We start from the raw sequence: 18673 nt of genomic DNA, 5'->3' as shown, positions 1-18673 counted from the left end.
CATCTAAGCTGGAAAAAAGACTGACTTAGGGGAAAGAATTGTACCCAGACTAGGAAGGCCTCCAGTCTGTGATAGAAGCTTTTTGAAACATCTCTTAGGGTGAGATTTTGTCTGTATTGTTTTCTTACTGTATTAGGCATAGACTTGCATGTTTTATTTTGTTTTGTTTGGTAATTTACTTTGTTCTGTCTGTTATTACTTGGAACCACTTAAATCCTACTTTTTGTATTTAATAAAATCACTTTTTATTTATTAATTAACTCAGAGTATGTATTAATACCTGGGTAGAGAGTACAGTGTGTTAGAGGGCGGACAATTTATGAGCTTATCCTGAATAAGCTTTATACAGGGTGAAACGGATTTATTTGGGGATTGGACCTCATTGGGAGCTGGGCATCTGAGTGTTGGAGACAGGAACACTTCTTAAACTGTTTTCAGTTAAATCTGCAGCTTTTAAGGGACGTAGTTCAGAACTGGGTCTGTGTTTGCAGCAGGGTAGCGTGTCTGGCTCAAACAAGACAGGGCACCGAAGTCTCAAGATGCCAGGAAAACGGGCTTAGAGGTAGTCCCAGCACATCAGTTGGCAGTTCCTGGGGGGTCTTCTGTGATCCAGCCCGTCACACCCAGGAAATCCACTTTGCAGGTTTGTCCCAAAGGTCCCTCCTTGTCTGGCATATTGTTCAGTATAGTCCTTTGATCATTCAGGCGTCACATCACATCTCCCCCTAACATTACACAGCAATGTAAGCCTCAGGTTAGTGGGACTCAAGCTAGCTGAGCCATGTCAGGGAACCTTGGGCTTGAGCATCTACACTGCATTTTAACTCTAGGTTAAGGATTTTCTGACCCATCTTTGAACTTTGGGCTCTGGCATCCACACTGCAGTACTCAAACCCAAGTCAAAGTAACCCTATCCCAGAGTGCCTAACATCTTCTGCCCCCAGTGTCAACATATTAGTGCTATGAATGTGTTGTACTGTGGGAACAGAGTACTCTACTGCCCTCCCTTTTCCTAATTGTGATGGTGCTACTGATGGGATTTAGGTGCCCATAAGGAGTACATGAGTACATACACTGTATAATTAGCTTATTTTGTGACTATCTCAGTAGAATGACTGCAGTTTGAGAAGACTTTATACGGAACTACCATCTAATATGAGAATTGGGCTCTCCACCTCTAGGGTGAGTCACATTGGCAGGAAAATACCCATGTGTACCTGTTCTGAGGATAATTAGGACATCAGTCTCCAGGGCTGTCAAACTATTAAAGTGGAACTTTACAATTCTTAATTTTTAAAATGGGATGCTTAATGAAGGTGTTTTTGTTCTTATTTGTTTTGGTTTTAAATTTGACATAAAATGTAAGCTTCAGAGGAAAAATACACAATCCCCCGGTGCGCAGTGAAGTGCATCCCCAGGGCTTGGAGTGTAGTGTGCTCCAGCACCTCCCGGGGATCCCTTATCTTTTTATAGAATCAAATGCTGGAGTCCTGGTTTCAGTCCTTGCCCAAATATAACTCTTATTTCCTTCAACAAGAATACTCGCATGAAAAGGCAAGCAGATTTGATCATATGTATTATCTTTATGGGGTTGAGAAACATCACCAATAGCTCACTCTCCTGGGCTAAAGAAAACCTTGCATTTCTCTAAATAGTATTCTTTCTTTTTGCCATCCAATATTCCTACTGCTTATTACTTGGCCAAAGTGCTTGGGGGCAGAGGGAGGGTTGGTTCAAATGTATTAAACAGAAATTTAGCATGGATAGAAAAGCTGGTGTTTTTATTCAAATAAAGTATTGAACCCACAGTGATCCAAGTGGGAATGGTAAAGTCATGTAACCGAATCGCTCAGCTCCACTTCCTAGTCCTCTCTTTATATGCTTCACAAGTGCCAAAATCCAGGCTCTGTGTGAACTATGGCAACTGTATTTTAAATCTAAAAATTAATCCAGCTCAGAGCAGGATTAGCTGCCACTGAAGCATCTAAATACTAACCAGATGTTGCTATCCAGCTGGCAAAATGCCATCATCTTTTTAATTTCTTTTTTCTCCATTAAGCTGAGTTCATTTTTTGCTTCAATCAAAGCAGTATGTCCTGTGGATCCCTTATCCCTGCCTCTGCTACACCTTGGGAAGCAAGGATAAGGGATATCTGGGAGGCTGCCGAGAGGTTTTGGGGCTGGCTCCCTCTCACTGTCCTCACAGCACACAGAGACTGGGTGCCCCTGCACATGAAGCCCCAGGGAGGATGGGCGGAGGGTGTGGGGAAAGAGAGCAGAGCAGGGACCAAAGCGGTAGGTAGGGGGGGAACCGCAGGGCTTCCCGCTCAGCACAGCAAGGGGAGGGATGACACCCAACATCCTGGGAGCCACCTTGCACCTGGCAACTTTGCTCCTTGTTCCGGGCGAACTCTGCACAGCAGTGAAGAGGAGCTGGAGCTGATGCCACTGCAGTTGGAGCAGGAAGGGGGAGTACTCTCAGCCAGGCCTTAATGGTGCTTCCAGTTGCTGCCCTGGCTGCCTGTAGCACTGCTTCTCTGGGAGCAGGAACTCTGGGATACTTCCGGAGGACTTTCAGAACCTGAGTTAAGCTGCGGCTGTCTGCACCCAGAAAAGCAATAGGGCTTGGACCCTAGGTCCCAGCTTAACGCGAGCTCAGACTCTGCAGCCCTGCAGGGACCCGAGACCCTAGGTTCGAGTCCTAAGTTAGCACAATTAGTCTGTGGACACACGGGGTCAGGCTTGAGCCTGGGCTTTCATTGCTGTGTAGTAGAATCATAGAATCATAGAATATCAGGGTTGGAAGGGACCTCAGAAGGTCATCTAGTCCAACCCCCTGCTCAAGCCCTGCAGAGGGACTGGGATACTGCAGGACCTGCTTCCGTAATACCAAGAGCAGGTAAAATGTACTTTGTTGCAGGCAGAATTGGGTGGGCAAAAATAAGACTATGGTAACTTGTTAAATATATATATATATATATATATATATATTCACCAATTGTTGTTTTTATGGCTTTCAAGCAATTAAAAAAATTAATCACATGATTAATCACGCTGTTAAACAATAATAGAATACCATTTATTTAAATATTTTTGGATGTTTGCTACATTTTCAAATATTGATTTAAATTACAACACAGGATACAAAGTGTACAGTGCTCACTTTATATTTATTTTTGATTACAACTATTTGCACTGTAAAACCCCCCAAAAGAAATAGTATTTTTCAGTTCACCTAATGCAAGTGCTGTAGCTCAATCTCTTTATCATGAAAGTTGAATTTACAAATGTAGCATTATGTACAAAAAAACTGCACTCAAAAATAAAACAACGTAAAATTTTAGTCTTCAAGTCCACTCACTTCTTGTACAGCCAATCGCTCAGACAAACAAGTTTATTACATTTGCTGTAGATAATGTTGCCCACTTCTTGTTTACAGTGTCACCTGAAAGTGAGAACAGACATTCTCATGGCACTATTGTAGCCAGCATTGCAAGATATTTACATGCCAGATGCGCTAAAGATTCATATGTTCCTCCATGCTTCAACCACCATGCCCGGGGACGTGCATCCACGCTGATGATGGGTTCTGCTCGATAACAATCCATTTTCATTATCTGAGTCAGATGGCACCAGCAGAAGGTTGATTTTTCTTTTTTGGTGGTTCGGGTTTCTGCGTTGGAGTGTTGATCTTTTAAGACTTCTGAAAACATGCGCCACACTTCATCCCTCTCATACTTTGGAAGGCACTTCAGATTCTTAAACCTTGGATTGAGTGCTGTAGCTGTCTTCAGAAATCTCACATTGGTACCTTCTTTGCGTTTTGTGAAATCTTCAGTGAAAGTGTTTTTAAAACGAACAACATGCTGGGTCATCATCCAAGACTGCTATAACATGAAATATATGGCAGAATTTGGGTAAAACAGAATAGGGGACATACAATGCTCCCACAAGGAGTTCAGTCACAAATTAAATTAATGCATTATTTTTTTAATGAGTGTCATTAGCATGGAAGCATGTCCTCTGGAATGGTGCTTGTAAACAAACTTGTTTGTCTTAGCAATTGGCTGAGCAAGAAGTAGGACAATGTGGACTTGTAGGCTCTAAAGTTTTACATTGTTTTGTTTTTGAGTGCAGTTATGTAACAAAAAAAAATCTGTAATTTGCACTTTCACGACGAAAAGATTGCACTACAGTACTTGTATGAGGTGAATTGAAAAATACTATTTCTTCTGTTTATCATTTTTTCAGTGCAAATATTTGTAATCTAAACTAATATACACTTTGAATTCAATTACAACACAGAATATAATATATATGAAAATAAAAAAAAATCCAAAATATTTAATAAATTCCAATCGGTATTCTATTGTTTAACAGTGCTATTAAAACTGTGATTAATCATGATTAATTTTTTTGAGTTAATCATGTGAGTTAACTGCCATTATTCAACAGCCCTAGTTTTTGTTTGTTTTAATAGCATGGGGGAATCTATCTCTTTGGTGGGATTTGCAGGATCTAAGTTTTTGCAGGTGGAAGCGGGATAAAAATGCAAGAAACAATGCAGGAGTGAATTGGAGTGGGTATTGCGGGGCAGGATGGATGTGGGTTTAAAAAAATAGTCTGTTGCAGGATTCTACTTTGTAGTCATCCCTCAGAGAGTTTGCATGCAATCTCAGCCCATAATAATACATAACCTTTTTTGTTAAGTATGATAGATTCCATAGATACTTACTCTTAATTCAATAACATTTTGTCCACGACGTTGCAGGAAATTGCCATATTTGTTCCACTGAAATGTACAGCAAAGGCAGAAGGTGAGGGGGAGGAGGAGAGAATAAAATGTGGGCCAATATGTTGCATGTTGTTCAGCTTCTATTCATTTTTATTGTGTTAATGAAAATTTATCATATAATTTTTAGATCTCGTTATTGAATGGGGGTTTAATTTGCCTTCACGTTTCTCCGTAAGGCAAAGCTGGCATTTTTAAACCCAGTCACTGAATTCTCTGCTAAAGCCACTAAATTTGGAACTCTATTTGCATTATTACATGATGGGGTAATATCTTTTCTGGACCAACTTCTGTCTTTAAGAAAGAAAAGGAGTACTTGTGGCACCTTAGAGACTAACAAATTTATTAGAGCATAAGCTTTCGTGAGAATGCATCCGATGAAGTGAGCTGTAGCTCACGAAAGCTTATGCTCTAATAAATTTGTTAGTTTCTAAGGTGCCACAAGTACTCCTTTTCTTTTTGCGAATACAGACTAACACGGCTGCAACTCTGAAACCTGTCTTTAAGAAGAGCTCCGTGTAGCTCAAAAATTCATCTCCCTCATCAACAGAAGTTGTTCTAGTAAAAGATATTACCTCACCGACCTTGTCTCTCTAATATCCTGGGACCACCATAGCTACAACACTGCATACATTACATGATGACTATTGAGATTTGTCTGTTTGAAAATATTACAAATAGAAATAACAGAATCTGAAAGTTGTTTAAAGTGTTGTTTAAACATTTTCTCCATTATGTTGTTACTAGAAGCTTGTGCTTGTAGCCACTGCTTAGTTGAGAGGGTGGGGGTTGGTGAAACAGTAACAAGTTCTACAGCTTGTGTTGTAGAAAGTAAAGGCCACCAAACATATGGAGGGAAATTTCTTTTGTTGGACTTTATCTGGATCAGACTGCATATTTGGTTATTTAAAATTGGAATTAGACAAAATTAATGTGTATTTTATTAAGGATGTTGTCAAGAATGTATGACTTCTATTCATGGGCACTTCTCTGTGATGAAAAGGAGGAACATACCAATTCAGAAGCTATTGAATGCTTCACTTCAGATAAAATATAATATCCTCTTTTACTTCAATTTCAAGTAATAAGCATTTGTGGATTTTTAGGTGGCAGGAAAAGAAACATTCCATTCAGGCGTCAACTCATGCAGATTGATCAACCTGTCCCTCCTTCAGGAGTCAGCACTTATCCAATTCCTCAGCCAGATGATCCCTATGTTGCAGATCTTCTTCAAGTGGCTGATAACAGGTGACTTAAAGATTTTTTTCAAAATGTTGAAATGTTGGTAATATATATTTGCTGTTGTAACAATATTTTTCTCATCTCTCTTTAATCTTCGATATCATATAGCATTTCATGTCTCATTGCTATGAAGTTTTGCAGCACCAATCACACATTCACTTGATTTGCTACTTTATAGCCCTTCTAGATTTTTTTTCCAAGAAGAACGTCTAAGTGCATGAAGATTCAGTCGTTCATGTATTTCTGTGGTAATGACACCAGAGAAATCAAGTGATTTCTCTAGGAAAAGAAATGCATATTCTTTAAGAACAGTCTATTTTTTATACTGAATGTCATTTTTATTGACCGACAGTGCTCTCAATATGGAATAAAGATTACATTTCGTCATTCTTAATTTCTGTGTATGTCATAAGAATGGCAATATTGGATCAGAGCAATGGTCCAACTAGACCTGTCTTCCAACAGTGGCCCATGCCAGGTGTTTCAGAGGGAAAGAACAGAAAAGGTAATCATCAAATGATCCATCCCCTGTCCCCCTTTCCCAGCTTCTGGGAAACAGAGGCTAGGGATACCATTCCTGCCCATCCTGGCTAATAGCCATTGATGGACCTATTGTCCATGAATTTATTTAGTTCTTTTTTGAACCCTGTTATAGTCTTGGCCTTCACAACATCCTCTGGCAAGGAGTTCCACAAGTTGACTGTGTATTGTGTGAAGAAATACTTAATTTTGTTAGGTTTAAACCTGCCGCCTATTAATTTAATTTGGTGACCTCTAGTTCTTGTGTTCTGAGAAGGAGTAAATAACATTTCCTTATTTGCTTTCTCCACACCCGTCATGATTTTATAGACCTTTATCTTATTCTCCCCTCCCCTGCCACCCCCGTCGTCTCTTTTCCAAGCTGAAAAGTCCTGGTTTTATTAATCTCTCCTCATATGGAAGCCATTCCATATCCCCAATCATTTTTGTTGCCCTTTTCTGTACCTTTTACAATTCCAATATATCTTTTTTGAGATGGGGCAACAAGGTCTGCACGCAATATTCAAGATGTGGGCGTAGCATGGTTTTATATAGAGGCAATATGATATTTGCTGTCTTATCTGATTAATGCTATAAATCTATAACACACTAGCAATGGAGATTTAAGAATAGCTTCTTGTCTTAAAGCATTTCTCTTGAGATTCTAATATGGTACCTTAAATGAATGTTAGTTCAAATACTGTGAATTGAAGCCAAGAGGGCAGTGTTTTGAGGAGAAGGTGTCTCATCTTAGGTGTTTGTCTATATATAATATTTTTCCCCTTTTTTGGTTTTGTATTAAGAATATTTGTTTGTCCTGGGAATTTGAACTTGTATGAGGCTCTAGTCATTTAAAACGAATTTTTCTCTGATATCTTCCTGGTTTTCTTCTATTAAAACTCATCTACTTTTTCATACTGAAGCCTCTGTACTTATATTATGCATAGCTGTAACTCTTCTGTTTAGTCCAATGTATCTCTTGCGGGGGCAAGGAGCAAATATTTATAGAAAACTGTTGAAACTCTATTTCACTAGAATATGTTTGTGTTGAATTACTGAATGAAACCAATCTGGACATATGCACTATATTGTAAATATATTTCAGAATTCATGAACTTCAGTTGGAAGTAGCTGAATTGCAGGAAAAGCTGGAGATATCTGAACGTGGGGTGAAAAATTATAGCAAACAGGTAGAATAAATACTTTAAGATTTTTTTGTTTTGTTTTGCCACAGTGACACTGGAATAGTCTGTGTATAATTTGTATGTTTACATTACATTAAGCTTCAAATATGGTCAGAGTGAGTTCCATAAATTAGTAATATTATTCTACTCCTATTCTTTACTGTTTTGCTTTTATACTTCTGGATGAAATTGCTAATGCAAAGATGTTTTCTTAAAGATGTTTTCCTACAGCTTATGTTCTGTTTGGATCAATGATTCCATTAAATAACATATATTTAATGGGTTTTAAATTGAGGTTTTCATGTATGTATAAAAGCACAAATCATTCCAGGATCACTTTGATGTAGAAATACATCAAGGATAATTTTTTTGTTAAGTTTGGACTACATACATCTATTTGAAAACGATTTTTAAAAAAAGTTTATCCTAACCAGATTCAAATATCTTTGCAGTTTCTTAGTCCATATGTGGTTTATTAGATTCCTGTTTTGGTCTAAAGTACCAACGTTTAGACTTACACTCTGCATATGTGGAGAGATAGATAGGATATCTTTTTACATAAATAATATTGGCTTTTTAAACATATGTAAATAAAAAAAAGAAAGGTGATTATAGTAAATGACAAAATATTGACTTAGTTTAAATTAATGGGGAACTGATGCTCTAAAAAATCTCAGGAGCAGGGTATATGTGCAGACTTAAAATTACAAATATTTTGAAACCAAATAGTTTAATAACATCTACTACTCTGGGTCTTGGTTATTAAGATTTTAGTTTTCTCATCCAAAAGTGGATTTCTTCTAAAACTGATGAATTCTTCTTAATTTTTTAGGGTAAATTTTAATCTTTTCTTGAAGTTCTACCTTCACCATGTTTTCTCTGACAGTGAGAAAACATGTGGCCTTGTTCCTCCCCCACTAGCCTCGATTTCCCTCTCCCCCCCGCCCAAAGCCTCTTTTCAGAGAAAGCCTTGTGAATGTAAATCAGTTAAAATAGCTTGCTAGGGCTGATAGTTTGTCACGGATTCCCCTCCTCCACCCAAAAAAATTCTTGTGCTGTTTATAGCCCACCAAACAGCTACCCACAGCTGATCTTTGTGATTCATGAAACCCATAGCTATGCCTGCTTTAATTTTTAGTGGGAGGGGGAGATCCCCAGATATTTTTGTAGCTCTGAAGGGACTGAAAGGTCTGTTGTTGATTGTGGTACAGCTGCTGAAAGCTGCCTTTCAGCTGTCTGCTGCTAAGTCAACTCTTCTGTTGAGGAGTCAATGTGACCTCAGGCCACAAGAAGTAGCTCATTAGTGTGAAATACCTAGATCTAGTCATTTGTGCTTGGGTCTGGGAGCAGGTGAAATTTGTATTCCACACTGACTTGCTCTCTGCCTCAGTTGTTCTGTTTGTAAAATGGAGGTAATAATCCTAACCTTCCCCACAATGGTAGTCATGTGATTATCACTGGTTTGAAAAGCATCACTTAAGTGCCATGTATAATATTAGAAAGGGAGCTGAGGGAGGACCTTGAGGAGACAGTGGATAGCATGGTGGAATATGTAGGACAGAGAATACTTGGGGTATAGAGAAGGCGGTAGAGACAGTGTAACCCAGGAAGAAATAAGGCAGTGGACAGCAAAATGGGAGCAAATGTGAAAAAGAGGAAGATAGATGTTGCCTTCCAAAGAGAGAATGATCAAAGACAGAAATGAGAACAAAATGGTGTGGAGATGGAAGTAAAGAACCAATAAGGATGTTTAAAAAGGATGAATTCAAATTGGAGCAGGTACAGAGAAGGGCTACTAGGATGATCTGAGGAATGGAAAACTTGTCTTATGAAAGGAAACTTAAGGAGCTTGGCTTGTTTAGCCTAATTAAAAGAAGGTTGAGGGGAGATATGATTGCTCTCTATAAATATATCAGAGGGATAAATACAGGAGAGGGAGAGGAATTATTTAAGCTCAGTACCAATGTGGACACAAGAACAAATGGGTATAAACTGGCCAGCAGGAAGTTTAGACTTGAAATCAGACGAAGGTTTTTAACCATCAGAGGAGTGAAGTTTTGGAATAGCCTTCCCAGGGAAGCAGTGGGGGCAAAAGATCTATCTGGTTTTAAGATTCTACTTGATAAGTTTATGGAGGAGATGGTATGATGGGATAATGGGATTTTGGTACGTAATTGATCTTTAAATATTCAGGGTAAATAGGCCAAATCCCCTGAGATGGGATATTAGACAGATGGGATCTGAGTTACCTAGGAAAGAATTTTCTGTAGTATCTGGCTGGTGAATCTTGCCCATATGCTCAGGGAGATTGGAGAGGCCCTGGAGGTTTTTCGCCTTCCTCTGTAGCATGGGGCATGGTTGACTTGAGGGAGGCTTCTCTGCTCCTTGAAGTCTTTGAACCATGATTTAAGGACTTCAATAGCTCAGACATAGGTGAGGTTTTTCATAGGAGTGGGTGGGTGAGATTCTGTGGCCTGCGCTGTGCAGGAGGTCGGACTAGATGATCAGAATGGTCCCTTCTGACTTTAGTATCTATGAATCTATAAGGAAAGGGAAGAAGCAAAAAAGCACAGATATTAAGTTAGTTAATTTTATGTATTGTGCTTCCCTGGAGACTGAAAATATTTAGGGAAAATGGGATTTTGAGTGATTAAGTTACATTAATATTGTTGACTAGTTGGGGTTTTCTAGTTAAATTGGAGAAAAGACAGAAAAAATCATCTAGTCTGTATGTATCCATTCTTTATGAACGAGAGCCCTAGCAGCCCCAGTCCCTACAATATATGGAGAATTGTCCCTTAATATATGTTTTTAATACTTTCTATGCACATTATCCATCATAATCATCTGGTCTTCACTTCTACCACAGTGGAGAAGTTTGGTGTTAGCCTGAAAATTTGAAGAGAGGGATACAAAAGTCATTCTAATGGTCTTTCCCAAAATTCTAATGCCAGTCCTGTGCAGTAATATGAGGTGTGATTACTGTGGTGGGAGAGTAATAGCAAAATTGTTTCTCAGGCCCTCCCTAAAATGCAAGGGCTATCATTGCATACAATCATAAATGACAGAAACATCACACTGGAGTCTGACACTTTTTCTGAGACTTTGTCCAATTTAACTTCCCTGATAACTCTGAATAACTCTTAAAGGAGTTTATCACCAGCTGAAACCGAGGTATTTTCAGTCTGTGATGAAATGCTAGCAAAACTGTATCCAGCTTCTCCAGAGACCTTCTTTGTCAGTGATTTAAAGGAAGTGATAGAGGAATAGAAGTTTCAATCTACAGGTGATGGTTGCTTGTTCTTAGGAGATTCTTGTAGGCATGTGTTTTTAATTTGAATTTTTCTTGTGGGTCACAAACAAATATCACCTGTAACAGTACTTAGTACTAAGGAGGTGATGGTGAGCTCCTTTCTCCCCTGTACTGAGAGCTCTAGCCTTAGGCCGTAAACAAAGAAGGCAGGCCAAAGATCCAGGGACTGAAATATCCACTGCCTTTCGTACAACCACTTGCTTCACCTCCTGCCCAGACCATGATCCAGCCAACCCAGTCCCTTAATTGTCTTTCCTTTGGGCACGATGCAGCTTAAACAGATAAAATTACTCCCTTCCATCACGGTGAAAAGGTACACCAATTCATGGATGTTTCAAAAGGCATCTTCCTGAAAGCAGTCTTTTTTCCTACTGAGTATATTCCTGGATTTCTTGCTACTCCTTATAATCAGGTACTTCCCAGTGCTTTCGGTTGGTCTTGTACGAGTCCCAGCAGCTGATTTTCTTTTGCTGTTCCTACCTTCCAGGCTGGAGAGTTAGAGATGTAGCTGTCTTTGTTCTGGATTTCTTGTACATTGCCTACCTGCATAGGGGCCTGACCAGGAATTTTGGTCTTTTTCCAGTCTTTAGATGAGTATTGCATCCAGTCACACCAACTGTGACCTTTTCATACTAGTGCACTAGTCCCACATCAAAGTCACATCTTCCCTTTGCCACAGCATTTTTCTTCCTTCCTAGTTTGTTTTTCAAAATATTCAAGACAAGGTTAGTAATTCAAATGATCTTACCCCTTACTTTATTTTTTGGTCAGGTAAGATTGTATAAAATTCTTTGTTAGAATTTGAATGCATATTACTGTTTAGTTTAGAACAAAGTACTGGGCATCTTGAAATCTTTTCATATTGAAACTCTGTTCTTCTGTTATTCCAAGCTGAGATATCAGAGATTCTTCCCCAAATAGCTTTGGAAACATGAGTTTCCAAAACCAGATTGGGTAAATGGAAGGATGGAAAGAACAGTGTTAAATCTGACCTTTACAAAGTAAAATCCTTTGATATTCTCTGGTTTTAAAATAATTTCTAAACTCTGATCTTAATGCATTTTCCTCTGAGACAAGCAAATCTGGGTATCTATAAAACAAAATGGATAGTACCTACAGGAACACCAGAAGTAAATGCATCAGTGACCTTAGCAAGCTTGCTCCATTGCCTGAATCATTGACTCGACCACCTGACATAATCAAATTATAACCTCTTTTCTTTCCCTAAGGAATGTACAGGATATTAGAGGTGACAAAAATCCTTCATTATCCAAATAAGCATAATATTACTGTAATCTGTTTATGCCTGTTGTGTGGCTGCAATGTTGATAACTTGCACTCATGCATAAAAACATTCCTCATTTGGTTAAAGCCAGTGGCTCTCAACCTTTCCAGACTATTGTACCCCGGCCCTTTCAGGAGTCTGATTTCTCTTGCGTACCCCAAGTTTCACCACACTTAAAAACTATTTTCTTACAAAATCAGCCATAGAAATACAAAAGTGTCACAGCACACTGTTACTGAAAAAATTTCTCATTTTTCCATATAATTATAAAATAAATAGTTTGAAATACAAATTTTGTACTTAAATTTCAGCGTATAATGCAGTATAAGCAAGTCACTGTCTGCCTGAAATTTTAGTTTGTACTGACTTTGCTACTGCTTTTTATGTAGCTTGTTGTAAAAGTATGCAAATATCTAGATGAGTTGATGTACCCTGTGGAAGACTGCTGCATACCCCCAGAGATATGTGTACCCCTAGTTGAGAACTACTGGTTTAAGCAATGCTGCTTACAATTGACTGATGTAGCACATTTGATGCAAAGTATTGGTTAAGGATACCCTTTGTACACGTTAGCTGGCAGTATGGTAGTATGCTTGAGAAAGCACATTGGCACATGAATAAGCCACATTATGGAATACCAATACTTAGATGTTTCACTTTTGAATCTGTTTATTAAGCTTTTTTTACTGAGAATGTGCTTGTGGAAAACATTTGACACTGGGAATACACTTGAAAAACACTTTTTTGCCAGTTTATACATGTCAATCATGTGTAAGACATGATTGACATGATTGAACTCATGCTTTCAATTTTGAAAACATTTATATATTTTGCATTCTGAGTTCTTGAATTTCTGAGATCTGTGCCTTTGTTGTACTTTGCATACATGATTTCTATTCCCTTTTTGTGCCTATTATTTACTCTTTTAAAGATATGTATTTGGACAGAATATTTTTTTCAAGCAACTTCTCAAATTTAATTTTTATCGCAGATTCATTTCTTTTCATCTTAAATGAACACAAACCACTCTGTAGTTTTTCTTGTACTGTTACCATAAATAAATAAATGGGGGAGTGGGATTATTGGTTTGGGCTGCAGATGGATAAGATGGTGGAGGGGGGAATATTCTTTTAAATTGTTGAACATTTTCAACTTAAAAGTGATAAATATAATAAAGTAAGCAGTGGCGTTTTCCCAGCCAGGTCACTGCCTTTAATGTTCTAGAGATTTTAAATTTTCAGATTTCCTCTTACAGTATATCATCCAGTTATATATTTATTATTATTGTGACAAATAATGGCTAGCAACTTTAAATTCAATCTGTTTAATGTATACAAAAATAGTAGAGGTTTTCTAAGACTGGCCAGGAGATAAATAAGCACTTAAAAGGAATAAATATTTTCTCCCTGAAGGTTGAACTGAGAGATAGAGAGATAGAACGTCTAGTACTAGCACTGGATGGTGGTCGCTCTCATGATGTTATATCTTTGGAATCCAGAAGTAAAAGTAACGAGAAGCTTATTGCCCATTTAAATTTGCAGGTAACACATTTATGCACATTAGTTTGTCAAGTTTAGAAATATTAGCAACCTATAAATGACTTGTAGCTCCTTTTTTTTAAAAAAGTATTTTATGTTAGAAACAAAATCAGCTTAAGATGCTTAATTTAAAATTGCATCATGTCTTTTGTTACCAGTTTATTTTTAAATGATTTAATGTTTGTTTAGAATAGTTTTAGTTTATAGCCCAAATTTCTCGGTTTCTGACTAAAATATTTTGGTAAGACATCTGTGTTTAGTAACTTTCATTTTGTTATGTTCAAACTGTAAAATTTCTGTATGATGTTTGGACTAATTTGAAAACAGTAAAGTTTTTGTTCGGTCCTTTATATTTTTTTCTGTGTGTGAGGGACTGAAACTGAACACTGAAATGAGAAGTTACTTACAGTTAACTCTGATTCTTCAACTACATTGTCTTTGTAGATACTACGTTGTCTATGGCATCATAGGGTCAGATTAATCTGGAAAAGTGGTGCCTTTGAGCCATGCAAATGCCCCCTAAATGTTCACATGTTTATAGCATGTGTAGCAGGAGTATTAATCTGCAAACGCAATTCTAACTAGGAAGTAGAAATAAGTGTATCAAGAAAAATTTTAAAATTAAACCTAGCAACTTTAAATAGTAACTGTTAAAGAATGCTGAAAAATTGAGATTCTGAAATTGAAAATAAATGTGTTTTAAAAGTAGAAAATTGCTTACATTGTTTAACTGAAGATCAAAATTAATGAACTGAGTAATTTAGGCTGCAATCCTGCAGACACTCATGAAGATGGGTAATTTTGCTCATGTGAGTTGTCTCATTGAAGTCAATTTTATAAACCCTTTGTACTTATTTTAAAAAATGGTACTGAGGGATAAAACAAACACAGCAGTAGACCTCTTAGAAGGAAGCATTTATTTTGTCTTAACTTGCATTATTTCCCCTTATTCATAATGTAATAGCACAGTGAGTTAATATGGAGTGGAGATTGCAGCTCCTGCTTTATAGGACTCCTCTAGTGAGGGAGCCCCCTAAGCCTGGGGAAATGAATGAGGGCATCTATATGGAGATATACATATCCCCATTTAATCCCCTACCCCATTTCTGCTGTGTTCCCTGATACTCCAGTTCACTCAGAACGTAAAGAGAACCAATGGGTCATGCTTTGTTCCCCTCGTACTGCCACTCCCCTTCACTGCCCCTGCCCCTCATGTCTCCTGTGGTCCACAGAATGCATTTTCCTAGCTACTAGCAATGCTTGTCTAATGAGCCTCAGGGACGTATTAGAGGGAGCACTGCTGATAACGATGTATGTAGTTAGTTTTTATGGTCCCCATTACAGTAATATCCGAGCACCTCAGAACGTTTGTTTTATTTATTCTCTCAACACCCTCGTGAACAATAGAAGTATCATTATCCCAGTTTACAGATATGGAACTGAGGCACAGAGAGACTAAGGGTATGTTTCAACTTTGAGATGGGGGTGTGATTCCCAGCCTGAGGAGACGTACTCATGGTACCCTCATTGAGATAGCATGCTAAAAATGCTGTGGCAGCACGATGGGCTAGCCACCCTGAATACATGCCCATTGGAGACCCTACATACATACTTCGGGAAGCTAGCCCTTCCCATAGCTCATGTTGCCTTTGCTACACTCTATTTTTAGTATGTTAGCCTGATGAGGGCTAGCAAAAGTATGTCTCCTCAAGCTAGGAATCACATCCTTATCTCCAAGTGTAGATATACCTGAAGTGGTTTGCCCAAGGTCATGCACATAGGAAGTCAAGGGCAGAGCAGTGAATCTAACCTGGGTCTCAAGAGTCCCAGGCTAATGCTCTGACCACTGGCCCATCCTTCCTCTCCAGGTAGGCAAATTCCTTCCCTAGGCTACAGGTGTCATGGGCGGAAGTTCAAGGAGGTCAGGAATGTGGAGGTAGTGATATCACCTCAGTATCTTTGGTGGGGGGAGAGGTATTGGGGTTGTCAAGGTACATAGTAGGAATGGGGAGAGGAGAGCAAGTGGGGACTTGTGAGGGACATAGATTCTCCATCCATTAATGCCCCCGAGGCTGTAGTAGGGGGGAAATATGTGGAGACATGGATGCTCACCCATTAATGTCCTTCAGGAATGGTGCGGGCTTGCAACCCCAATACTCCAGCTCCCTTAGCTTGGCTATACACTTCCCAGTTTTCTGATGTTTATGTTTTTTATTACAATACTAAGGCCAGGTCTACGCTACCACTTACTTCAGTATAACTTGCGTGTCTCCGGGGCGTGAGGGACGTAAGTTATACTGACTTAAGCACTCGTGTGGACAGTTCTATGTTGGCAGGAGAGTTTCTCCCACCAACATAGCTACCATCTCTCATGTAAGTGGATTTATTATGCTGATGGGAGAGCTCTCTCCTGTCACCATAGACTGTCTTCACCAGCTATGTAGCGCTTCTAGTGTAGACTAGCCCTGAGTTTCTTGTAAAGGTGATAGTGAGTCTTAATTCCACACTTCTTTGTTTCTCAGTATTTGGGTTCTGGGAATTAATTCATGTTCTGGTAAGGAGCACAAGGCACTGCTGGGTGCCTACAACCTTAACTCCATGTTAATAATTTTTTTTTGTTAACTTGTATTATATTTTAAGTATAGGAAAAACTGCAATTTTTTACAAGGAGAGATGTAGTTTGTTTTTAATGTATAAAGCAGGTACAGTGATTCAGAATTAGTGGAAGAGGTATTCTACTATCTTCTTTAATAATATTTGACAATTTTGTATTTAATATTACTGTTTTAATTATAAATACATCTTAGGTTGAATATCTTCAGCAAACAAATAGAGATCTTGAGAATCGCATACAAGACCTTTTGGACACCAAACAAAATGTCACTAGTGAAGTGGTTCATTTAAGCAATAAAAATGAAGAACTATGCCAAGAACTGAGTGAGATAGATCATTTGGCACAGCAATTGGAAAGACACAAAGAAATTGTGCTTGAGACTGCAGATAAGGAAATTGGGGAAGCTAAGGTAAACAAATACTGTAATTTGCTATGTTATGGATCTGATCCAACTCCCATTCAAGTCTGAGGAGTTGGATCTGCATTTAAAGGATACAAGGATTATTTTCCTACCACAGATCAAAACATTATGAAATGTACTTAGAATGTTGTATAGAATTTGTCACTGAAAGGTGATTATCCTTACACCATGATTAAATATATATTTTTGTTACTTTGGCATCACAAAGCTTTGTCTTGTACTATAAAATAGAATAAAAGTTTGTTTGGGTTCATCTCTTGGTGCTTTGTGTTTAAGGTTTAAGATTTTGTTCTCTGTTCTATTTAGAATGAGCAGGAAAATGCACAAAATAGACCAGCAAGCATGCTAATGGAAGTGGGTTTATTTCTCTTATTTTGTCTCTTTACTATTTTAGGCAAGACAGTTATTTAAAGAGTAGTTAGCTTCTAGAAGGAAGAAGACTGTTTAAAAAAAAAAAAATCCTGAGACCAAGAACTCCTGGGACAAGATAGATCTTTGTAACAATGATGATCTGTTTTGGAGGGTTCTGGTCTGAGGAATCAAGCAATTAATCGCTATGCTCTAAGAGGAATATAAGTCTGTGTGCAGCAAATTTTAGACATTTTCAGTACTTCTGTGCTTTATTCAATAAATAACATGTAAATCAAGCTCTCAATCAAGTAAGTGATGACTAGTAAATTCTTAGGTATTCAGCTTATGTAGCATTTTACTGGATATATGTACTTAGAATTTAGCAAAGTAGAAATTACTTTCTAAGTAAGTTGTATATGTCTCACAAAAATATATTGTACACAATATCAAGGATATTTGATTTTAAAGGAATTACAATTTTGAATACTTATTTTTATTAATATATGTTAACTTTGATTAATAGAAAGAGATTAAAAGAAAACATAGTGAAATACAGGATCTTGAAGAAACAATAACGAGATTTAAGTCAGTAAGTAAAACAACCTTTTCAAATTGAGGTTTCTTCAGGTAACTCTAATGAAGTTGTGATTTCTTTTTTTTTCTGTTTATCATATCTTGTATAGAATATTTTAATATGCATTCATCCTTATGAGATAAGATAAATTTACAGGAATGAAAAGATCTCTTAGTTCTTTTAAAATAGAAAATGTGTATAGGCATGAATATTTTCTATAATATCTAAGAATTTAAATAAAATAGCTTAGAGAGTAGATTCCAAAGTTAAAAAGCTGAATGAGCCATCCTATCATTATGTTGTAAATTTGAATAAACAAAAGAAAAAAATTTTGTAGACAAACGGTTTGGTTAAGCATTGTAGTTTTCTTTTTGTATTTGTTGCTACACGTTGTATTACAAAGGACAATTCTGTGTAAAGTACAATCTTTTCCTTGAGTTTTTCTTGTTATCATTTCTCCTTCCCCAATGTCATAGTCTTTAGTTTGTACAGACGCTCCCCGGGTTACACAATTGTTCCGTTCCGGAACGCCTTGCGTAACTCGAATTTTGCGTAAGTGTAAAACTTATACCTCACCATTATACCAAAAAAACCCAAAAACCTCCTGTTTCTAGCTTATGGAACTTTTTCCATAAGTGCGAATTTGCATAAGTCGGGTCTTGTGTAACCCAGGGAGCATCTGTAATGGCATAATTATTTTCACCACACCCAAGCAGGACATCTCAGAGAATTTTTTTTCATATAAAAACTGCTCAATCTCTTAATGGGGACTTCCAATGTTTTACCTAGTACTTGCTAGGTTGGAGACAAAGCTTAACACCCAAATGAAAAATACCTGTG

At 37.8% G+C, this 18673-nt stretch overlaps 1 protein-coding gene across 7 annotated transcripts in view; it reads left to right on the top strand.

The window, feature by feature from the left end:
* Window positions 1-18673, top strand: part of CEP135 (centrosomal protein 135) — a 111051-nt gene that overhangs the window by 25694 nt on the left and 66684 nt on the right. For all 7 annotated transcript variants that reach the window (XR_006281068.1, XM_043513780.1, XM_043513778.1 and 4 more), the window contains exons 5-9: window positions 5899-6040; window positions 7659-7743; window positions 13748-13876; window positions 16681-16896; window positions 17783-17848. Coding sequence is in view for 6 of the 7 variants with exons in the window: in XM_043513780.1 (XP_043369715.1) it covers window positions 5899-6040; window positions 7659-7743; window positions 13748-13876; window positions 16681-16896; window positions 17783-17848 (638 nt within the window). In the remaining variant the exon portion in view is untranslated. The remainder of the gene's footprint in view (window positions 1-5898; window positions 6041-7658; window positions 7744-13747; window positions 13877-16680; window positions 16897-17782; window positions 17849-18673) is intronic.

Source organism: Dermochelys coriacea, chromosome 4, assembly GCF_009764565.3.
Source record: "Dermochelys coriacea isolate rDerCor1 chromosome 4, rDerCor1.pri.v4, whole genome shotgun sequence".
NCBI lineage: Eukaryota > Metazoa > Chordata > Testudines > Dermochelyidae > Dermochelys > Dermochelys coriacea.
This window is presented reverse-complemented; position numbering and strand designations above follow the sequence as displayed.